General features: G+C 37.3%; 1 protein-coding gene and 1 long non-coding RNA gene across 2 annotated transcripts in view; one reads left to right on the plus strand and one right to left on the minus strand.

The window, feature by feature from the left end:
- Positions 1–3191: 3191 nt before the first annotated feature.
- The window catches only part of LOC147164573 (uncharacterized), a 32163-nt gene continuing 14301 nt past the window's right edge, over positions 3192–21053 (plus strand). The window contains exons 1-7 of the mRNA XM_086090850.1: positions 3192–3339; positions 4550–4840; positions 5145–5393; positions 10008–10304; positions 10609–10857; positions 10973–11095; positions 11222–11281. Coding sequence (XP_085946976.1) covers positions 3288–3339; positions 4550–4840; positions 5145–5393; positions 10008–10304; positions 10609–10857; positions 10973–11095; positions 11222–11281 — 1321 coding nt within the window. The 5' untranslated portion in view covers positions 3192–3287. The remainder of the gene's footprint in view (positions 3340–4549; positions 4841–5144; positions 5394–10007; positions 10305–10608; positions 10858–10972; positions 11096–11221; positions 11282–21053) is intronic.
- On the minus strand, positions 5878–6386 carry LOC147164574 (uncharacterized). The gene is made up of 2 exons (XR_015096651.1): positions 6308–6386; positions 5878–6149 (listed from the first exon to the last, which is right to left on the minus strand). It is a non-coding gene; the product is annotated as an uncharacterized LOC147164574 (long non-coding RNA).

Raw genomic sequence — 21053 nt, forward strand, 5'->3', positions numbered from 1 at the left:
TTTGGCTGGTGACTTTAGAGAGTTGAAAAGAGTTCATTTAAAATAATTTGGACACAGGCAGTGACAACAGCTCGTTTTTCTCAGGTTGGGAGGGGCTGGTTCTTGGAGAGCAGAATGACCTAGAATTTCTCTTATAGGGGCGAATAGAGGAAAATACCACTTTGGTGATGTTTTTGGTGAGGAAATCGCATTTGAACATGGCTAAAAGCTCCAAAAAGTTGATTTTTCACATTGCTGTCCCTTTAAAAATGTGCAGAATTTTACAAGTTATTTCATGTTAAATATGATAGTTCTTAATATGAAAAGAAAAATGCACCATTTAGAAAAACCTGAATGAGCTTTTAAGACTCTGGAACTCACTGCAGACGAGCTGTAAAGCTGTAAAGTTGTGTATCACTACCGTAGTAATGAACCAGTTTACAAGCGTTGCCGGCTCATTAGGACTGAACATGGCTAGAATGATCCAGTGGATGAAGAAGCAGCTTTAGAGTAAGAAAAAGAAAAAAGAAAAATGAGATGCTGACATATTTTTTTACAGCAGATGAGACCGGTTGTAGGCAGTGACAACAGAACTGGGACAGCACAGGAAGAGAAGGAAAACATGAAAAGCACAATATAAATCTGATGCATTATTATTATTATTATTATTATTATTATTATTATTATCATTATTATGCAACAAACATCAGAAATTGGAACACAAAAACATATATCATAACAAGACAAAGCTTTTATCTGTTCAAATAAATTTAGCCTCTTGGAAATTATATAATAATAATAATAATAATATAATAATAATAATAATAGATTTTATTTATAAATCACTTTTCATCAGCATAATCTCAACATACTACAGACTTTAAAAAAAAACTTCATACTGTACTTCATCAAGGAATCATTTGAATATGAAAGGTTTCATCCATTAATTGTTTAATGATTTTTTGTTTCTTGATGTATGTAGATATTTTATCTTCTCATATATTATATATTTATTATGCACTTTACAGTTCTTGAAAGGGTTGCCAACAATAAATTCTTCCACTTACAATACACAGCCTGCACAAAAGGTGGAGCCAGCAGGACTGGGACGGATTTGCTGTCTTGAAATCTTGCAGAAGGATTATTCCGTTTATTCAATGCCTGCAAAATATATATATTTTTTGTGTTGTTGCAAAGGTACAGTGTGCATAAAATCAATCCCATAAGCTAGTGTTCGGGTCCTTACCAACTCACTTATTATACAAAATAACTGCCTGGCACTTTCAAGTGGTGCATTTTGATTTTAGTTATGTAAGTTACCTTTTACAAAAAGTTCGAGTGTAAATATGCTGACATCCCGAAGCGCTTGTATTAATTTACTCGCAGATTTACTTAGTGTGAAGTGTATGCCTTTTAACTGAACACAAAGCTATGACTGTTGTATGAAAAGTCACAGGTGGACATACATGTTGACTCTTCTGCCATCTAGCGGAAGAGGTTTTCATTGCTCTGCCTGTCATCTCACTGATACATATTATGCGGACAGATTAAGTGAATCCATTTCCCGCGGAACCCCAATGATCTAAAGGCATGTTAAATGAATGGACAAACATGATTAACATTTATTTTGGGCAATGATTGGAAACCAGTTTCGGGACAGACTTTTTATTAAAATGTAAAGACTGCAAAAGACTCATTTGGGTCTCATTCTCTCTCTGTTTATGTAGAGGTGCAGTATGCGATGTCTATTTTGATTCTTTCTTTAACTTTGGTCTGCTTCATCAGTTTTCAATAAATATTAAACATCTAGAAATTGCATGGACAATGACAACATTGTATGTGGCTTTCCTTCTAGCCTTTTAGTAGAATGTATTGATGTATTATTCACTAGATGTCAATCGGGTGATATGTTAACTCATTCACTGCCATTGACGGTTACAGATGTCAAAAATTATTTTGAACTATTTCTCTCAGTTTAATTGTTTTTTTTACAAGAGTATGAAAACCTAGAATTTTTTTATTGTACATTTAGAACGGATATACAATTTGTGAGTTAACTAGTGAAGTCATGCGATTAATTACAATTTTAATCGCCTGACGTGATTTAAAAAAAAGATTGTTAAAAATTAGGGGCATCAAGCAATTACATTTTGTAATCGAAATTAATCGCATGACTTCACTAGTTAACTCACGATTAATCACAAATTTGTTCTAAATGTACAATACAATTTTTTTCTAGGTTTTCATTTCATCTTGTTAACAAAAGTGGGAAAACATTTTAAACTAATAGAAATAGTCCAAATGAATTTATGGCAGTGAATGAGTTAATATTCGTGTCACAGAACACAAATCACCCAGTCAAGTAACTGGTCGTAACAACAACAACAACAACAACAACAACAACAACAACAACAACAACAACAACAACAACAACACCAACAACAACAACAACAACAACAACAACAACAACAACAACAACAATAATAACGACAACAACAACAACAACAACAACAACAATAACGACAAAGACCTAGAGAACCTTATGTGACTCATTTTTCCAGTTTGCTGACCTCCCTCTGGAAGTATACCAAACCTGCTCTACCAGCTGTCATGCCCATCCGTGCCTTTTGTTTCAGGTTTGACTCCGCCACCTCTGCTGCCTTCACTGCTCTGCATGTTCTTTATTTCCTGCCTGTATTTTGAATGGTTTTTTCCCCCCTGTATGCGTTTTTCCAAGTCCTGGTTATTGCCTTTTTTATATTCAGCCATTTACTTAATGCTCCAACATAATGCATTCATTGGAAGCAGTGGTAATTGTGGACACATTGAAGATTAACGGTGCAAGTGCAAATGGCAAATACATTATGATTTTATATGCGTTTTTTTTTTTCTCATTTATGAAGCAGCCAGCCAACATAGTTAAAAGTAGCCAAAAGTCATAATTTTGTGGGTCCGACTATAAGTAACTTGACATTATCAAGTAAGTCACAGGTAAGTAACTTTAACAGGAGCTCGCACTGATCTCAGTTCTGCTTCTTCGCATATGAGGTCTCATGCAGACCCCCTCGGAACCCCAAGATGTCAAATATTCAAAAGTGAATGGCTGATCAACTCTTATGTTTTACTTTGAATGTGTGATACAAACGAAGAGCGTCTTCACTGAATACAGAAAAAGGTGCGAGGGTGTGGTGGTGAAGTTAAAAGTGAAAGAATTTCTACCTGCTTAGTTGCACCCTAGCTCATCTACTGTATTCAGCGAAGAAGCTCATCGCTTTAGAGTACTGGCGATTTACTTTTGTGAATTTTTGATGATGGTCTGCCAACTTGGCCTGGTCTATTTCATACTTACTGCCGGGATCGGTAAGTTTAAAAAGTCTTTATGTGTTGGATGAAAACCATGAAGATTATTACCTTAACACTTATAGACTGTCATGTTTATACGTTTCATAGCATGTAGCTTTGTCTCGAAATTGTTCACACAAACATATTTGTCAGTTTTATGTGTTTTTCAGAGGCACGCACATTTTCGCATTGTTCATGTTTTTCAGATTCACAAATATATCCACGATTTTCATGTGTTTGTTTATCTTGTGTATGCATTTATCAGCTAATTTTCAAAAAGTTTCATACGGAAGAAGATTAGGCCCAGTAAAGAGAAAAAAACACACGTTTGGATGGATTCTCACTTTATTCTCAGAATTCTGACTTTACAGTCATAATTCTGAGATTAGTGAGAATTCTCGCTTTAAAGTGAGAATTCTTAGATTAAAGGCAGAATTATGAGAATAAAGTGAGAATCTTGCCAAACTTGTTTTTTTCTCTTCACCGGCCTAATCCTCTTCCGTAGTTTCAAGATATTTACTCACACAAGGTCCTTTTTTCAATTATTCTGGAAGGATGTGCATCTTTGGATCACTCCTTTGATCGCTTTGTTTCCAGCCTCTTAATCAAGAGATCATTAAACATATGGATTCCTCCTTCAAAAAAAGAATGACAAACCTTCTATAAGTGTCATATGGAAATGTTTAATAAAAATTTTCAAAGTCTCAAAAATCTAACCCCTTTTTTCGAAATGTTATAAACAAATTCGGTATGTACATTAGGTTATTTAATTTGATTAAAAGACCAAAAGTACAAACCTTATCTAACATCCGGAAGGAATTTCCCCTTTCATTGAGTTGAATATGTCCTGCTTTTTTTCCCCTGTCATGTTATTTTAATATGTTTTGTTTAATTAACAATTATATGTGTATTTTTTTACGTTTGATTTTATATTTATAGGTTGACTACTGTTCCCGTAACAGTTATGTTGATTTGTGTTGAAAACTGATTGTTTGATCGTTGGCATTTTTGCATATTGGACTACATTGTTCAAATAAAGAGTTTTGCAAACAAAAATGCCTGCCGATTCACAACCTCACATTCAACAACTCACAAGTTGAATTGAGCTTTTACAATTACTATGTCATGATAAATGCATACAACACAACATTAACAAACTCACGGACATATTTGTGTGATTAATTTTCACACAACTCTCTCCCCATCTCCCTCATCTATCTCCTTCCAGTTTCTGCACAGGTTCGGAAATATGCACTCAAGGGTCAGGATATTACGTGGGTGCCAGACCTCTCAGAAAAACCAGACTCGATTATCTGGGTACATGAAGGAAGAAACGTGGTATCGTTTAATGTCATACGGACGTATGTGTACCCAACATATGAGAATAGAACTTTTCTGGATCAGAACACTGCAGAACTGACTATCAAAAATGCCAAATATGAAGACAGTGGAAACTATGACTTAAAATTGATGACAGGCGACAAGTATGATCGTTTGAAGTATACGATTGAGGTTATAGGTAAGTTTATCTTATCAGCCATACTTGTTTTATTAATACTGTGAAATATTGCTTTTGTTTCATCTGAGTTCATGAATGAATAGAAAGATTTACTTTTATTGCCTTGCTCAATGGCAGGTCACCAGTAGTCGACGAGCATCTCATCCAAAAACGACTTGTAATGTACTTTGGTGACTTGAAATGTGACCTTTTGGTCACAAATCTTTCACGGATGAACGTTCGAGTGTTTGCTGAACGTTGAGTTTTCTAACGTATGTGTGTCGTGTATTCAGTCAGGTTTTGCAATTTTTCTGTTTATTTGCAGACAAAGTAACCAAACCCATCATATCCTGTGAGATGATCAACATAAGCCATGCGATGCTTGTGTGCACAACAGAGTGCAAATGTCCGCATTTATTAAAGTTTAAGTGGCGCTCACAGGGAAAGGAGCGAATTGGCCCAAACTTAAACATAACTCTCAGCAATGACAATAACGATCAAGTTTATCAATGTGATGTGAGCAACCCTCTCAGCAACGAAACAGCCACATTCAGTGCGAAGGACTGCTTCCCTGGTAAGTTTAATCGACAATCATGCAATATTGTAACATTCAAGCTGTGCTTGCATAAAATTGGAATTGCAATTTTAACACGATTTTGCACTGAGATGAGTTCAACTTTTGTTTGCAGACAAAACATCCGTTGCTAGAATTTTCATCTGTCCTGACATAATGTAATTTTTGACAAGTGCTGCCCTGGGCTTGATTCCCGGCTTTATTTCCGGGTACATGGTCCGCAGAAAATATCGATGTTCAGGTAAAAAAACCACACACACACACACACACACACACACACACACACACACACACACACACACACACACACACACACACACACCGATAATAAGCCATGATGATGAGCATGCTTAAAATTAACCAGTTTTTTCTTCTAAATTGTGTGAACATTTTCTCCCACTTTTGCAGTATGTTTGCAAGAAATAAAGAAAAGGATTTCTTGTAGACGACAAAGAACTCTTGCAGAAGGTATGAGTCATCAACACTGTTTTTAAAATGACATTTTATTTTTCATAGATCCAGTTAACCAAACGGTAATTGTTGATTATTAGTACAAAATTGTATTAGTAATCTAATATTAAACTAAAATTCCATTCCAACATATGTAATTGTAATATCTTCCAACTGAAGCCATTTTTTAAAAGAGTAACTAAAAAATGACGCTCACTGCTTCCTGATGTGCTTAATCCACAGCTACGGACATTGCCAAATGTGGGGATGACTTCGCTCAGCAAGGTTGTGAAGAAGCTCTAATGTCTGGAAAAAATGAAGGCAAAGGTGGTTTCTTTGTTTCCAAGGCACGTCCTTCACCAAGCAAAAAAAATCAGAAAAAAAGAAACCTGGCAAGAAGCATGATCAAATAAGAGAGATGGAAGGCACAACAATACAAAAGTAGAAAATCTCTTATTAGTGACCTGCTATTCAGATTGTAGACGATCCCCAACTACTGAAATGAAGCCACGGTACAATATGAAGCGCCATGATAAGTTAGTCATGGTGTTGGTCCAATTTATGGCCTACCAGGGATCATGGATGTGTTTGAGTACATGACAAGGCCATGTTGCCTAATGCTGCATTCGAGGAAGGTGGGAAGTTAGACTTTTCCAACTTTATACCAGGAAGTATATGCACGGGAACGCCGCTTTGAACTCAGAAACTGTAAATATTGGTCAATGATTCACAGGTAAGCCAAATCAGATGACTGCTATTTTGCCCTTTTGCACTTTGTTGAATTGTCTTCATTTATTTTTAACTGAACATAATGTGCAATGTCCCAGACGCATAATGTTGTCTGCCAATGAAAGCTTTACTATCTGAATTGTTTGGAATACAAATGTATATTTTACTCACAGAAGCGTGTGCATATTTGATTTTTATTTTGTCACCTGTTTTGATCATGATTACATAACAAAATATGATTTTCTCATGTGCTTTTGTTTTGACTTTTTTGATGGTGCATGAGGTGGTGAGATGGTGAGGCTTCCCTAGCTCTGTCCAGATGTGGGAATGGGGAGCCTGGCGATATTTTTCACTATATTTTTTGTTTATAATCCCGTGTGTCATGGGGAATATGTATCAGTCCTATGTGGAGCATTTTAAATAAAAAACATCGAGAACTGGGATGGGCAGAATCACCAGTTTAAAAAAATCTGTGGAATTGTGATTGTGGAATTTGTGCTTGCACTACTTAGCTCAACTGCTTTGCTGTCTACAGGTACAGTAGAACAACATGATGTTAGCCATGAGATGCAAAGTCCAAACAGGCCTCAGCATTATTCGGTCTTCACACCAGCATGCGTGGAAACGGGAGTTCAGTACAACATTTAAACATGCCGGTTTTACTGTAAACAGAGTGAAAAAATAGCAGCTTGAAGCAACTCTTATTTACTACTACTTATTTATACTATCATGTTGCTTTTGCAATACTTCAAACATTTCCTAAGTTTATTTTTTGATGATGCTTATTGATAGTCTAGACCTAGTTTATCTTCTTTCTTTTCTTTTTTATAGTGTACGTAGTAGTACACTGCTGTTGTGTCTTTGAGCTGTGCTTTGTCTGGCTCCTCACCTAGAACCGGTTTGCCATGGGTGAATGTATTGATGTATTATTCACTAGATGTCAATCGGGTGATGTTAACTCATTCACTGCCATTGACGGTTATAGATGTTAAAAATTCTTTTGAACTATTTCTCTCAGTTTAAATTTTTTTTTTACAAGAGTATGAAAACCTATAATTTTTTTATTGTACATTTAGAACAGATATAAAATTTGTGAGTTAACTAGTGAAGTCATGCGATTAATTACAATTTTAATCGCCTGACGTGATTTAAAAAAAAGATTGTTAAAAATTAGGGGCATCAAGCAATTAAATTTTGTAATCGTAATTAATCGCATGACTTCACTAGTTAACTCACGATTAATCACAAATTTGTTCTAAATGTACAATACAAATTTTTTCTAGATTTTCATTTCATCTTGTTAACAAAAGTGGGAAAACATTTTAAACTAATAGAAATAGTCCAAATGAATTTATGGCAGTGAATGAGTTAATATTCGTGTCACAGGACACAAATCACCCAGTCAAGTAACTGGTCGTAACAACAACAACAACAACAACAACAACAACAACAACAATAACAGTAATAATAATAATAATAATAATAATAATAACGACAAAGACCTAGAGAACCTTATGTGACTCATTTTTCCAGTTTGCTGACCTCCCTCTGGAAGTATCCCAAACCTGCTCTACCAGCTGTCATGCCCATCCGTGCCTTTTGTTTCAGGTTTGACTCCGCCACCTCTGCTGCCTTCACTGCTCTGCATGTTCTTTATTTCCTGCCTGTATTTTGAATGTTTTTTTCCCCCCTGTATGCGTTTTTCCAAGTCCTGGTTCTTGCCTTTTTTATATTCAGCCATTTACTTAATGCTCCAACATAATGCATTCATTGGAAGCAGTGGTAATTGTGGACACATTGAAGATTAACGGTGCAAGTGCAAATGAAAAATACATTATGATTTTATATGCTGTTTTTTTTCTCATTTATGAAGCAGCCAGCCAACATAGTTAAAAGTAGCCAAAAGTCATAATCTTGTGGGTCCGACTATAAGTAACTTGACATTATCAAGTAAGTCACAGGTAAGTAACTTTAACAGGAGCTCGCACTGATCTCAGTTCTGCTTCTTCGCACATGAGGTCTCATGCAGACCCCCTCGGAACTCCAAGATGTCAAATATTCAAAAGTGAATGGCTGATCAACTCTTATGTTTTACTTTGAAGGATGTGATACAAACAAAGAGCGTCGTCACTGAATACAGTAAAAGGAGCGGCGGTGCGGGGGTAAAAGTGAAAGTGAAAGAATTCCTACCTGCTTGGTTGCACTTTAGCTCCTCTACTGTATTCAGCGAAGAAGCTCATCGCTTTAGAGTACTGGCGATTTACTTTTGTGAATTTTTGATGATGGTCTGCCAACTTGGCCTGGTCTATTTCATACTTACTGCCGGGATCGGTAAGTTTAAAAAGTCTTTATGCGTTGGATGAAAACCATGAAGATTATTACCTTAACACTTATAGACTGTCATGTTTATATGTTTCATAGCATGTAGCTTTGTCTCGAAATTGTTCACACAAACATATTTGTCAGTTTTATGTGTTTTTCAGAGGCACGCACATTTTCGCATTGTTCATGTTTTTCAGATTCACAGATATATGCACGATTTTCATGTGTTTGTTTATCCTGTGTATGCATTTATCAGCTAATTTTCAAAAAGTTTCATACGGAAGAGGATTAGGCCCAGTAAAGAGAAAAAAAAACACGTTTGGCAGGATTCTCACTTTATTCTCAGAATTAAGTCAGAATTATGAGAATAAAGTGAGAATCTTGCCAAACTTGTTTTTTTCTCTTCACCGGCCCTAATCCTCTTCCGTAGTTTCAAGAAATTTACACACACAAGGTCCTCAGGTAGTCACAATGAGGCTGAAATTTTTTCGGGGGTGTTGCGGGATTCCCACAAAATGGGAGTCAAATTTGCATTTAATGATGGGATCGGGACGGGACTGGGTTAAAAGTTAATGGGAGCATACGGAGAGGGAAAGAACCTCTGACTGATGTGTGTGTGTTTTTTAAATGTAGCTCCCCTCTAAAATAGGAGCGGTACGGGAGTGGAAGTCATTCTGAACGGAAGCAGAATGTCCGGGGCTAAGATTGATTTTTTTGCTATGTTGTGGGAAGGGACAAGATTTTTTCCTGTGGGAGTGGGATGAGACGGGAGTGAAAATCCACTCCGGTGGCACCCTCTAATTCACGTGTGTAAAGGCACGTTCTTCCTCCCTCCAGGAGGAGGCGATGAACAATATTGGAACCACTGAGCACGTGTATTTTTCGTGTCAAAAATGACAATTATTCTGGAAGGATGTGCATCTTTGGATCACTCCTTTGATCGCTTTGTTTCCAGCCTCTTAATCAAGAGATCATTAAACATATGGATTCGTCCTTCAAAAAAAGAATGACAAACATTCTATAAGTGTCATTTTATGTATGGAAATTTTAAATGAAATTAAAATAAAATTTCACACAACTCTCTCCCCATCTCCCTCATCGATCTCCTTCCAGTTTCTGCACAGGTTCGGAAATATGCACTCAAGGGTCAGGATATTACGTTGGTGCCAGACCTCTCAAAAAAACCAGACTCGATTATCTGGGCACATGATGGAAGCTACTTGGTAGAGTTTAATGTCATGGAGGAACGTCCGTATGTGTACCCAACATATGAGAAAATAATTTTTCTGGATCAGAACACTGCAGAACTGACTATCAAAAATGCCAAATATGAAGACAGTGGAAACTATGACTTAAAATTGAAGACAGGCGACAAGTATGATGGTTTGAAGTATACGATTGAGGTTATAGGTAAGTTTATCTTATCAGCCATACTTGTTTTATTAATACTGTGAAATATTGCTTTTGTTTCATCTGAGTTCATGAATGAATAGAAAGATTTACTTTTATTGCCTTGCTCAATGGCAGGTCACCAGTAGTCGACTAGCATCTCATCCAAAAACGACTTGTAATGTACTTTGGTGACTTGAAATGTGACCTTTTGGTCACAAATCTTTCACGGATCAACGTTCGAGTGTTTGCTGAACGTTGCGTTTTCTAACGTATGTGTGTCGTGTATTCAGTCAGGTTTTGCAATTTTTCTGTTTATTTGCAGACAAAGTAACCAAACCCATCATATCCTGTGAGATGATCAACATAAGCCAGGCGATGCTTGTGTGCACAACAGAGTGCAAATGTCCGCATTTATTAAAGTTTAAGTGGCGCTCAAAGGAAAAGGAGCGAACTGGCCCAAACTTAAAAATAACTCTCAGCAATGACAATAACGATCAAGTTTATCAATGTGATGTGAGCAACCCTCTCAGCAACGAATCAGCCACATTCAGTGCGAAGGACTGTTTCCCTGGTAAGTTTAATCGACAATCATGCAATATTGTAACATTCAAGCTGTGCTTGCATATAATTGGAATTGCAATTTTAACACGATTTTGCACTGAGATGAGTTTAACTTTTGTTTGCAGACAAAACATCCGTTGCTAGAATTCCTATCTGGTTTTACATAATATTAGTTTTGTTAATTGCTGCCCTGGTCTTGATAAGCTTCATTTCCGGGTACATGTTCCGCAGCAAATATCGATGTTCAGGTAAAAAAAAAAAAAACACACACACACACACACACACACCGATAATAAGCCATGATGATGAGCATGCTTGAAATTAACCAGTTTTTTTCTTCTAAATTGTGTGAACATTTTCTCCCACTTTTGCAGTATGTTTGCAAGAAATAAAGAAAAGGATTTCTTGTAGACGACAAATAACTCTTGCAGAAGGTATGAGTCATCAACACTGTTTTTAAAATGACATTGTATTTTTCATAGATCCAGTTAACCAAATGGTAATTATGGGCCTGCTGAGCGGAGCCTTCGCTGCTGCTTGCGGAGCAATCAGGCACATATTACTATCCTAGAAAAAAGGGTTTAATATTATTATGGGCCTGCTGCGAAGCAGAAGGCACATTCGCAGAAGGCACATATTACTATCCTAGAAAAAGTGGTTTAATATTATATTATTTTTTAATCTTCCGCGTTTTTTTCTGCTAAAATGCGGCCCGTACCGTAGATCGCACCGGGACAAATGAGGTATCAAACGATGCGGCTCGATCTGACTCGGTGCGGCATTATTTTTCTAAGAATTCCCAGTTACCATACCAAACTAAGTTTTATTTGGCTAAGGTGTCATTTAGTACCTTTATTTTCACTTTAAGCGAGGAGAAGTCGGACTTTCGCGCCTATCTCCTCCATGTTAATTTCGCCGTTTTCCCCTCTTCATTTTCGATCAATCATAAGTTTTCAACCTGCTCTCATTTGGTCATTTTTCATCCGATTAAAAAACTGAGAACATGCTCGCATTCCCCAAACCCTTGCCGTTCTAACGAGCCATTTCTGGAATCTGCATCTTCAACCGTTAAGTCGTGACAGGCTTTTGTTTGAGGTGAGCGTAATCCTATACAAAATCAATGGAATGTTGCTGCGTGACGTCTGTTGGTGCGTGAATGTGCATGTTTCTTAAAGGGGCAGTAATACTTTTAGTTGATTATAACTTCCACATTTCTTGACCGATTTCAACGGTTTGAATTTTAAACTGTTCAGCTCATTTAAATGTTGGTTAAAATCAAATGTGTGTGCGTGAATGTGCATGTTTCTTAAAGGGACAGTAAGATACTTTTAGTTGATGTTGATGATGGTTAACTTTTACATTTCTTGAGCGATTTCAATGGTTTAAATTTTAAACTGTTCAGCTCATTGAAATGTTGGTTAAAATCAAATGTGTGTGCGTGAATGTGCATATTTCTTAAAGGGACAGTAAGATACTTTATTTGATCTTGATTATGGTTAACTTGCACATTTCTTGAGCGATTTCAATGGTTGAAATTTTAAACTGTTCAGCTCATTGAAAAGAGTCAGCAGGCCCATTCAAAATTTCCGCGGGAATTTTTCTAGTTATGGGCCTGCTGCGAAGCAGAAGGCACATATTATTATCCTAGAAAAAGGGAAAAAGGGTTTATTTTCCGCAAAAATGCGGCCCGTACCGTAGATCGCACCGGCAGAAATGAGGTATCAAACGATGCGGCTCGATCTGACTCGCTGCGGCATTATTTTTCTAAGAATTCGGAGTTACCATGGCGACGCTATTCCCAAAAAACTCCCAAAAGAAAGTCCCATTGAAATGAATGGGAAAAGGAAAGACAAAATCACACATCAAGCACCTTTTTCCAAGACACGCTGCGCGCGCATACGTTAACCGACCGATATGAATTTTAGCTTATTTTGTTGCAATTTTTCCCATCTTTAGCTCAGTGTCAAAAAAAATTAAGGAATGAAAGCTCTCCCCCCTGTGCGGGTTCAAAGACAGTGAGGGAAATAGCCTTTTAACATTGGTGTGTATTGCGTCGGCTTGAATGGAGCAATTAGCCTTTGAGTGACGGGAACCAAAAAATCTATTTCCAAAACTTTCACTTCAACTCGTCACCATGGCCACAATCTTTGCTCACTAGACATCAAATTCTCACATTTTGTAGTCACAAGTGTCTGCTTTCTGACAAACCCACTTTTATTTGGCTAAGGTGTCATTTAGTACCTTTATTTTCACTTTAAGCGAGGAGAAGTCGGACTTGGACGCCTATCTTTTCCATGTTAATTTCGCCGCCTTTCTCTCTTCATTTTCGATAAATCATAAGTTTTCAACCTGCTCTCATTTGGCGTTCCCCAAACCCTTGCCGTTCTAACGAGCCATTTCTGGAATCTGCATCTTCAACCTTTAAGTCGTGAGAGGCTTTTGTTCGAGGTGTGCGTATCTCATACATTTCAGTTGAATGTGTGTGCGTGATGTCTCCAAGTCAAATGTGTCCAACAAGTTAAAATCAAATGTGTGTGCGTGAATGTGCATGTTTCTTAAAGGGGCAGTAAGATACTTTTAGTTTATGTTGATTATGGTTAACTTCCACATTTCTTGACCGATTTCAAACGTTTAAATTTTAAACTGTTCAGCTCATTTAAATGTTTTTTTTTAAAAAAACATTTAAACAAAATGAATGAACATTATTATAAAAAATTTTTTTAAAGGCAATGGAATGGACTGCTATTTAAATAGTGTTTTTTTTTTAGCTATACTGCCTGGTCTCTCACTTGCATAGCAACTGCCTCAGCCAATCATCTCTCTTACTGTTGAGCTCAACTCACCCCCTTTTTTTCTTGGTGTACTCAAGGCTTGGCCTATGTACGGGCGGCCATCTTGGCCAATTGATTAGGTACGCCCAGGATTCTTGCCACTCCGCTCGCCCAGGGTGGCGGCCATCTTGGCCAATTAATTAGGTACGCCAAGGATTCTCTCCCCCTCGCCCACCCGAGTCGGCGGCCATCTTGGCCAATTTATTAGGTACGCCCAGGATTCTCGCCACTCCGCTTGCCCAGGGCGGCGGCCATCTTGGCCAATTGATTCGGTACGTCAAGGATTCTCTCCCCCTCACCCACCCAGGGCGGCGGCCATCTTGGCCAATTTATTAGGTGCACCCAGGATTCTGGTCAATTAATTAGGTACACCCTGGATTCTTGCCACTCTGCCCATCCAGGGCGGCAGCCATCTTGGCCAATTGATTAGGTACACCAAGGATTCTCTCCCCTCCGCTCGCGCAGGGCGGTGGCCATCTTGGCCAATTGATTAGGTACGCCCAGAATTCTCGCCACTCCGCCCACCCAGGGCGGCGCCCAACTTGGCCAATTGATTAGGTACGTCAAGGATTCTCGCCACTCCGCTCGCCCAAGGCGGCGGCCACCTTGGCCAATTGATTAAGAACACCCAGAATTCTCGCCACTCCCCTCGCCCAGGGCATTACTGAATTTAATACAGCCACAAAACTTTGGACATTAGCTCTCTTATCTCAAATAGTACAAATTTCACGATTTACAAATTGAATGTGAACATTCAGTTTACAAATGCAAACGATCAGTCTATTATATCTAAGAGTATTCATTCAATTTAGATTAGTTTCCCTTTTTAAATGACTTACATGGAATCAACCATTCCTGTTGAATACTTCCTAAATGATCAGTAATGTCCTTCATGTTTGGTGACATTTCTATTAGTTTTAGGTCTTTCTAGCTGAGCAGCTCAATTTGTCTGTACTGGTACTAACACCCCCTCCCCCACTCCTCTCCCTTTTCTTTCTTTCTTTCTTTCTTTTTTTAACACTTTGCACATTAAAGAGGATCAATCAAGTTAGAAAACATGTGTGTTGTTTACTCACTATGACGTAATTCGTTTGTGTAATCGTTCACAATACATATTAATTGCGACTAGGGATGTAACGGTACATCGGAAATTGATTTAAACGGCTTAAAACGTGCATCAATGTAAAAAAAAAAAGTTTCAATTCACAACGCCATGTTGACTGTTATGCCTTGAGCAGTTTTTTATCATTTCTAGCCGGATCCTTTTTGGGGACGGACACGTTTTGCGGATATCCGGTATTGTTTCTAGTAGCGGCAGGTCTTTGTAGACGCCAGTAAAAACTGGTTAGATCTTTGTCAGTAATCAATTAATGTTTTAAGTTTTGTAAGTGGCTCCTTCTTTGCTTAATGACGCAACTGATCGTCTGTGTGTTTATCGCCCGTGGCCGTACAATCACGGTCAAATACATGTCACTGATGTAGTGTCTTATTAGTCCAGTAAAAGGGCTCATTCTTCCATTTGTTGAACAGCAATGGTAGTTATTACAAAAACGGCCAGCAGGTGGCAGCAGAGTATAAGAGATCAGACAGGGCCATGTTGCAACAAGCTCTTTTTCCCAGTGTTTTCAACAGGTTTGTGAATAATGATAACAACTCAGCTATATTCTAATGCTAATTGCTGCAAAACGAAAACAGATGCAAATGTTACCAGCAATAAATCATTATTCATGCAGCACACTGCAACATTGACCTGTGTAATTTGGCACTTTGGTTTGGGGGATACAATGAGAGTTGATGAATGCTGATTAGCATTACAACAGTGTTAGCTTCTCATAAATGAAACTTTGATAGATCGGTAAAGAAGTCTGTGTATCGGTGTGTCTGTGTTTGGCGATGTGCCCATGCGGTACATACTCAAAGAGTTAATTTTTGCCTCTGTCAACTAAAACATTTTTGTTGTGTTTAAGCTAAAGGCAGTTTTTCTCCCCCACTTTGCTTCTGCTTGTAGAAGCAAGCAGCCCGCTCCACCGGAGGCAAGTCGCCAAGTGTGGCGGAAGAGGCGCCGGAGACAGCGCAAAAGATACAGCTCGTCAGTCCCCAAAAAAATGCTTGCCATTTGCTCTGTAGGATGTAGGGCGGGATGATGGCTGGCTCACTTGCATGAGACGATCTTGATTTTTTTCAAAAAAAGGAAATAGGGTGTAAAAAATGCCATATAATTCTTGATTTATGGGATATTGTTAACAAAAGCATGTCACATACATGTTATTACGACACTTCAGAAAGGTAATAAATTTTCAAGAAAAAAAATCGCAATAGTGTATGTCTACTTGAAGTTAAGGTCTTTTAGTCTGAAGCACCAGAGGTACAAGACACCAGAATCATTGTTCAGTGTTAAAGTATGAAACAAAGCAACTAATTCAGCATTCATGTCACTTATCAATGCAGACGTAGATGGACTTTTACATAATTTGTTTCCAAACATGGTGTACATAGTATACTGGATGACCAAAGTGTAGAGTAATTATTTTGACAGTGTATATTTAAATAACCCCCCTAAAAGGTTAAGTTCTGTCTGCCAAGACTGCTGTTCAATTGAATTTGTTAATAACAATTCAAAAAACAAAAACAAAATAAATCACGGTAGTCCTCTTTTACACAATTATATATTAGGGCCAGGAAATTTTTTTTTTTTAAGTGGGCGGGGCAATATTCCGAGAACTCACAAATTTGCCACTTTATAAAGTCGCAAACTATAAAGTGGCTATTATGCAAGAAAAGTTTTGTAAATTTGTAAGTTTATAAAGTGGCAAAGAGAAATACACGTAGCGTAGCTATAGCCTAATGTGAGGATGCGTTGATGGTTAATGGGACACTATTTATAATATGAAAAGGCAGGATGGAGACAGATTAATTCTTAATTTAAACTATACTTGTCACACACTGCAACTAGAGCGACAACACTTCCGGATCCCCGATCAGCTGACTAACACTAACCAATCAGAAGCTAGCATACTTAAGGTAAATGCAAGACGGAGAGCAGCAGATTCGACACATCAACTTAGCTACTATATAAATAGTATAAATGTACAAGTAAATATACATTTTAACAAATTAATTTAAATGCATGATCCTCAAGCTGTGGACCTTTGCAAATCGAGGCTTCTTTTTCGTGGCAAATTTGTGAGATTTTTTTCTTGGAATATTGCCCCAACGCTCTAAATATATATATATACATTTATACGTGGCCGTAATACGAAATGACAAAATCAAAAATAAGATTATTTTGCCTTCCATCTTTTACTCTCGTGCACGCTCGGATAAATAATTATAAGATTTTTATTATACTTATTAATATAATGATAAGAATCTGATCACATGATGATGTCCAAGTGCAATGCTCAATTGTGCTACATTTATAACAGGGAGGAAAGTCAAGACACATTACAACCTACGTTTTTGGCATCGCCCCTTACCTTTCCAAAATAAAAATGCTTGAAACCAATGAAGCCCATTAACGTTTATGATGCTATCATGAGTGGCAACCATACACATATTTCAGGCGCAAGATTGAATGTGGCCATATATTGGTAGAGCACTGGGCAAGTCACCTGCTTAGGAAATAATGGCAGATTGCACTCAACATGACCTTAAAAAAGTTAGGTACAAAGTTTCCTGTTGGAGATAAGTGAGACTATTTGTGTACAGAGATGCCACAATTTAGGCCTGTTGTGTTGAAAGCAACAATTGCTGTCATTATTCATACCAGAGGTTGGTGCTGACATGATTGTGCATCTACTTTCTTGATTGCTATAAGCCATGAAGCACACACGGTCACAATACACTGTTTCCCTGAGTTCTGCGTAAAAGGCAAATGCAGACGACTGCTACATCTTCTGTTACATTCTTGTTAAAAATTTGCAGGATCTCTGTGTAAAACAAGCTACTGATGGAGAATATCTTAAGCAATGTGATTTCAAATGAGGGGGTTCACCAATTTCAGACAGTCAGAGAAATAAAAAGGGGGCAATAAGCCTGCATAGCATACGTTGTGCTACAACTATTGATTAGTGGTGCAATGGATCAGTGTTGATTTGATCCATGGTCGGTTCGGATCAGGCCCCACGGACGGTTCGGCTCGCGGACGATCTGCGGAACAACAACGTGCACATTTACAGTAGACACCATTCAGCCAACTCAACGCAACACATCGCTTACGTTCAGGGTAAGGAAAAAAATACATTGACGGCAATGCAAATAGCCTTAGACATTTACTTTGAAAGTGGCCCACGTCGTGGAGTGATGGCTAGCTTAATTTCCGTTTTAGACGTTTGTAGTTTTGACAAAGTTGCGACCAACATCAACACAACACTCCCAAATTCATATTCAATCGCTAATTTATGATGCTAAGAAACCACTAATTAATTACGCCATCATTGTATGATACGGTAGAAGTCTCCGACTTAAGTTGGTAGCAGCTAGCTGTTAGCATTACCTACGAGTGCCTGGCTGGTATCTGGCTTACTTTAAAAAAAAAATCAATACTCTGGACCAAGGCTACTCCATGTTTAAAGCAAGGGAATGTGCCTTCAAGGGAATGTACCTTAAATTGCAATTTCTTCACTTATTTCATAAAACACTTTTGCCCATTAAAAAACATCATTCAACTCAAAATTTCAAACATAGCCATTTAGATTTTAAAACACAACTTTAATCCATTAATACTTTATTTTACACATGGACCATGTATAAAATAAGAATGTTTCTGCCTCATATTGCACTTGGGTTAGGGTCACTTGCTCCCAAAAACGTATAAATATGTTCTATTTTAAATGTTTTAAGTGTCCCAAAGACATATTTATAAAAAAAATTATGCTAGAGCATACAGAAGGCTTTGATGCAGCCTCTCAACTGCACAGAACGGTTGAAGCAATGGTAGTTATTACAAAAACGGGCAGCAGGTGACAGCAGAGTATAAGAGATCATCCAGGGCCATGTTGCAAACAAGCTGATTTACCCACAGTGCTAAACAGATTTGTGAATAATTATGAAAAACTTAAGCTATATTCTAATGCTTATCACTGCAAAACAAAAACTGATATAAATATATGTGGGTTTTTTTCTGATGAAAGAAGAGACTCTAAACTTTCATGTTTTTATAGCAATAGAACACAATATTCTGTGGGCATTGCAAAATCTGTCAAAATCCAGCCAGGAACGAAGGGGATTGCTTCAGTAAAAATGGTTGGGAGTGAATGAGTTAAAGTTGTGTTCCTAACTCCTAAAGGGCTTTTTAGACATTTTGAATTTATTTATTTTATATGTTAGTTTTTTTTGTTTTACAAAATAAATGAAGACAAAGTATTATTTCATCATTTTTTTTTGCTAATCCAAAAACGATACAATCCGTGACTCAAATCCCTGATCAATTCCGAGACTCAAATCATTGATCGATCCGAACTGTGACTTGTGATTCGTTGCACCACTAGCTACAACTATTGATGATGTATTCAAGTTGGAATTTTAATCACTCTTCTTCCACAAGTCAGACCTCCAATTTAGCAAGGCTGGTGAATTGACGCGGGACAGAATTTGTGCTTCTCACGTTAAATGGTATTTCATTTATATAGTCCTTTTCCACCTTCCAAGGCCCTCAAAGCACATTTGACTACACATTCACCTACTGATGACGCAGCATCAGAAGCAACTGGGGGTTCAGTATCTTGCTCAAGGATACTTCGACGTGGTCACAATGACATGGGATCAAACCCACAATCCCTGGGTTACGGCCACTCTACCACTGAGACACGCCGCCCCCATCCCCTAGTTACAAGTTTTGTATTTGACAATGTAAACAAGACAGGTTAAACTGATACATTAGTTATGTGTTGCATCCTGATTAGGCCAGAGAGTAACATTAAAACTAGAGCTGTCAAACGATTACATTTATTAATCAGATTAATCACATTTTAGAATTTTGATTAATCACGATTAATTGCTTAATAAAATGCTTTATCTACATTTTTTTTTCCCACCAAATTTGAAGAGCACCGGTTATGGGTTAATTCCTTTGACATTTAATGTTATGAGGACGTCAACATTTTTTGATCCACTGCACATGCTAACCCGCCCCTTTTCTAATCAGTTAATTACTTGCATAATTTAAAATGGAAAAAAGATGACCGCGATATTTTGACGTAAACAAATATTCTAAATGTGATACGCAAACATTCATTAAATGCTTTACTTTAATGCATGAAATTATGTTTATTGCTCAAACACAACCTGTGCTACCTTAAACGTAGCCATCCGTTGCCACGCTAAAGAATAATCTATGGTTAAAATTAATAGTGCGATTAATCTGCATTAATTCATGATTAATGCGATAATTTTTTGTGATTAATTAATCAATTAAAGCTTTAGCTTGGACAGCACTAATTAAAACTCACTTTCAAAACAAGCTGAATTAGGTAGCAACTAACATCAATTCAATAAAGCACTGAGTGCACCCTTCTAAGAGGTAGAAGCACATGTGTTTGGATGACTACATTTTGAGATAGCAAAACCAAATTTTGAACCCACATAGTAAATTGTCTTAATAAGAACAGAAGAATTATCTATTTACAGTCAGTCCCTCTTGAACACGAGTGCAATCAGATTACCTCCATAAATTTAAAACCCCATCTAATTACACTTTTTGTTTTTATCAGAAAGGTACACAATGAAGTCTCACCCCATCAAAATAATTCAGCCCCTCCCCAATTTTCTAGCCTCAAACTCAACTGTGGAAGGGAAGACAGAACAATGTAGCACACCTCCACAGCTTGACCAATGACAAAAAAGACATCTAAATAAAACAGAATCCCATTAAACAATATGAATCAAATTAAGAGGTATTACAGTTACAGTGCAAAAAAAGATGAGAAATTCAAGCTTCATACAAAAAATAGCACCAAACAAAAGGGAAAAAAGCACACACAAAAACAACATGCAATTAATTGAGGTACTGAAGTGGAAATGAGCATATTGATGAAGAAAATAATGACGACAACACAAACGACAATAACATGCACAATCTATGAAGAGAAACAAAAAAAAAAGGGCTAATGTCCTTATTTCCTATAATTAACATTAACTCCATAGTGTCAAAGCTGCTTCGAGGATTTCTATAGGATGTAAGTAAACAGTTAACTGTTGTAATAAATTGGCCTTTTTTCCATGAAAACCATTGAAAACATGAGTTCAAACATGAATTTCCAATGTAAAAAGTCTGCAGCATATTGTACAATTGATACAGTATGTCTTTCTTTTGTGTCAAAACAGATTTTTTTTCTATTTGTTGAAAGCCATTAGAGCACAAGAATGAATAGTTGAT

The sequence above is a fragment of the Leptonotus elevatus genome, chromosome 12 (genome assembly GCF_054856555.1).
Source record: "Leptonotus elevatus isolate MCC_2025b chromosome 12, RoL_Lele_1.0, whole genome shotgun sequence".
NCBI lineage: Eukaryota > Metazoa > Chordata > Actinopteri > Syngnathiformes > Syngnathidae > Leptonotus > Leptonotus elevatus.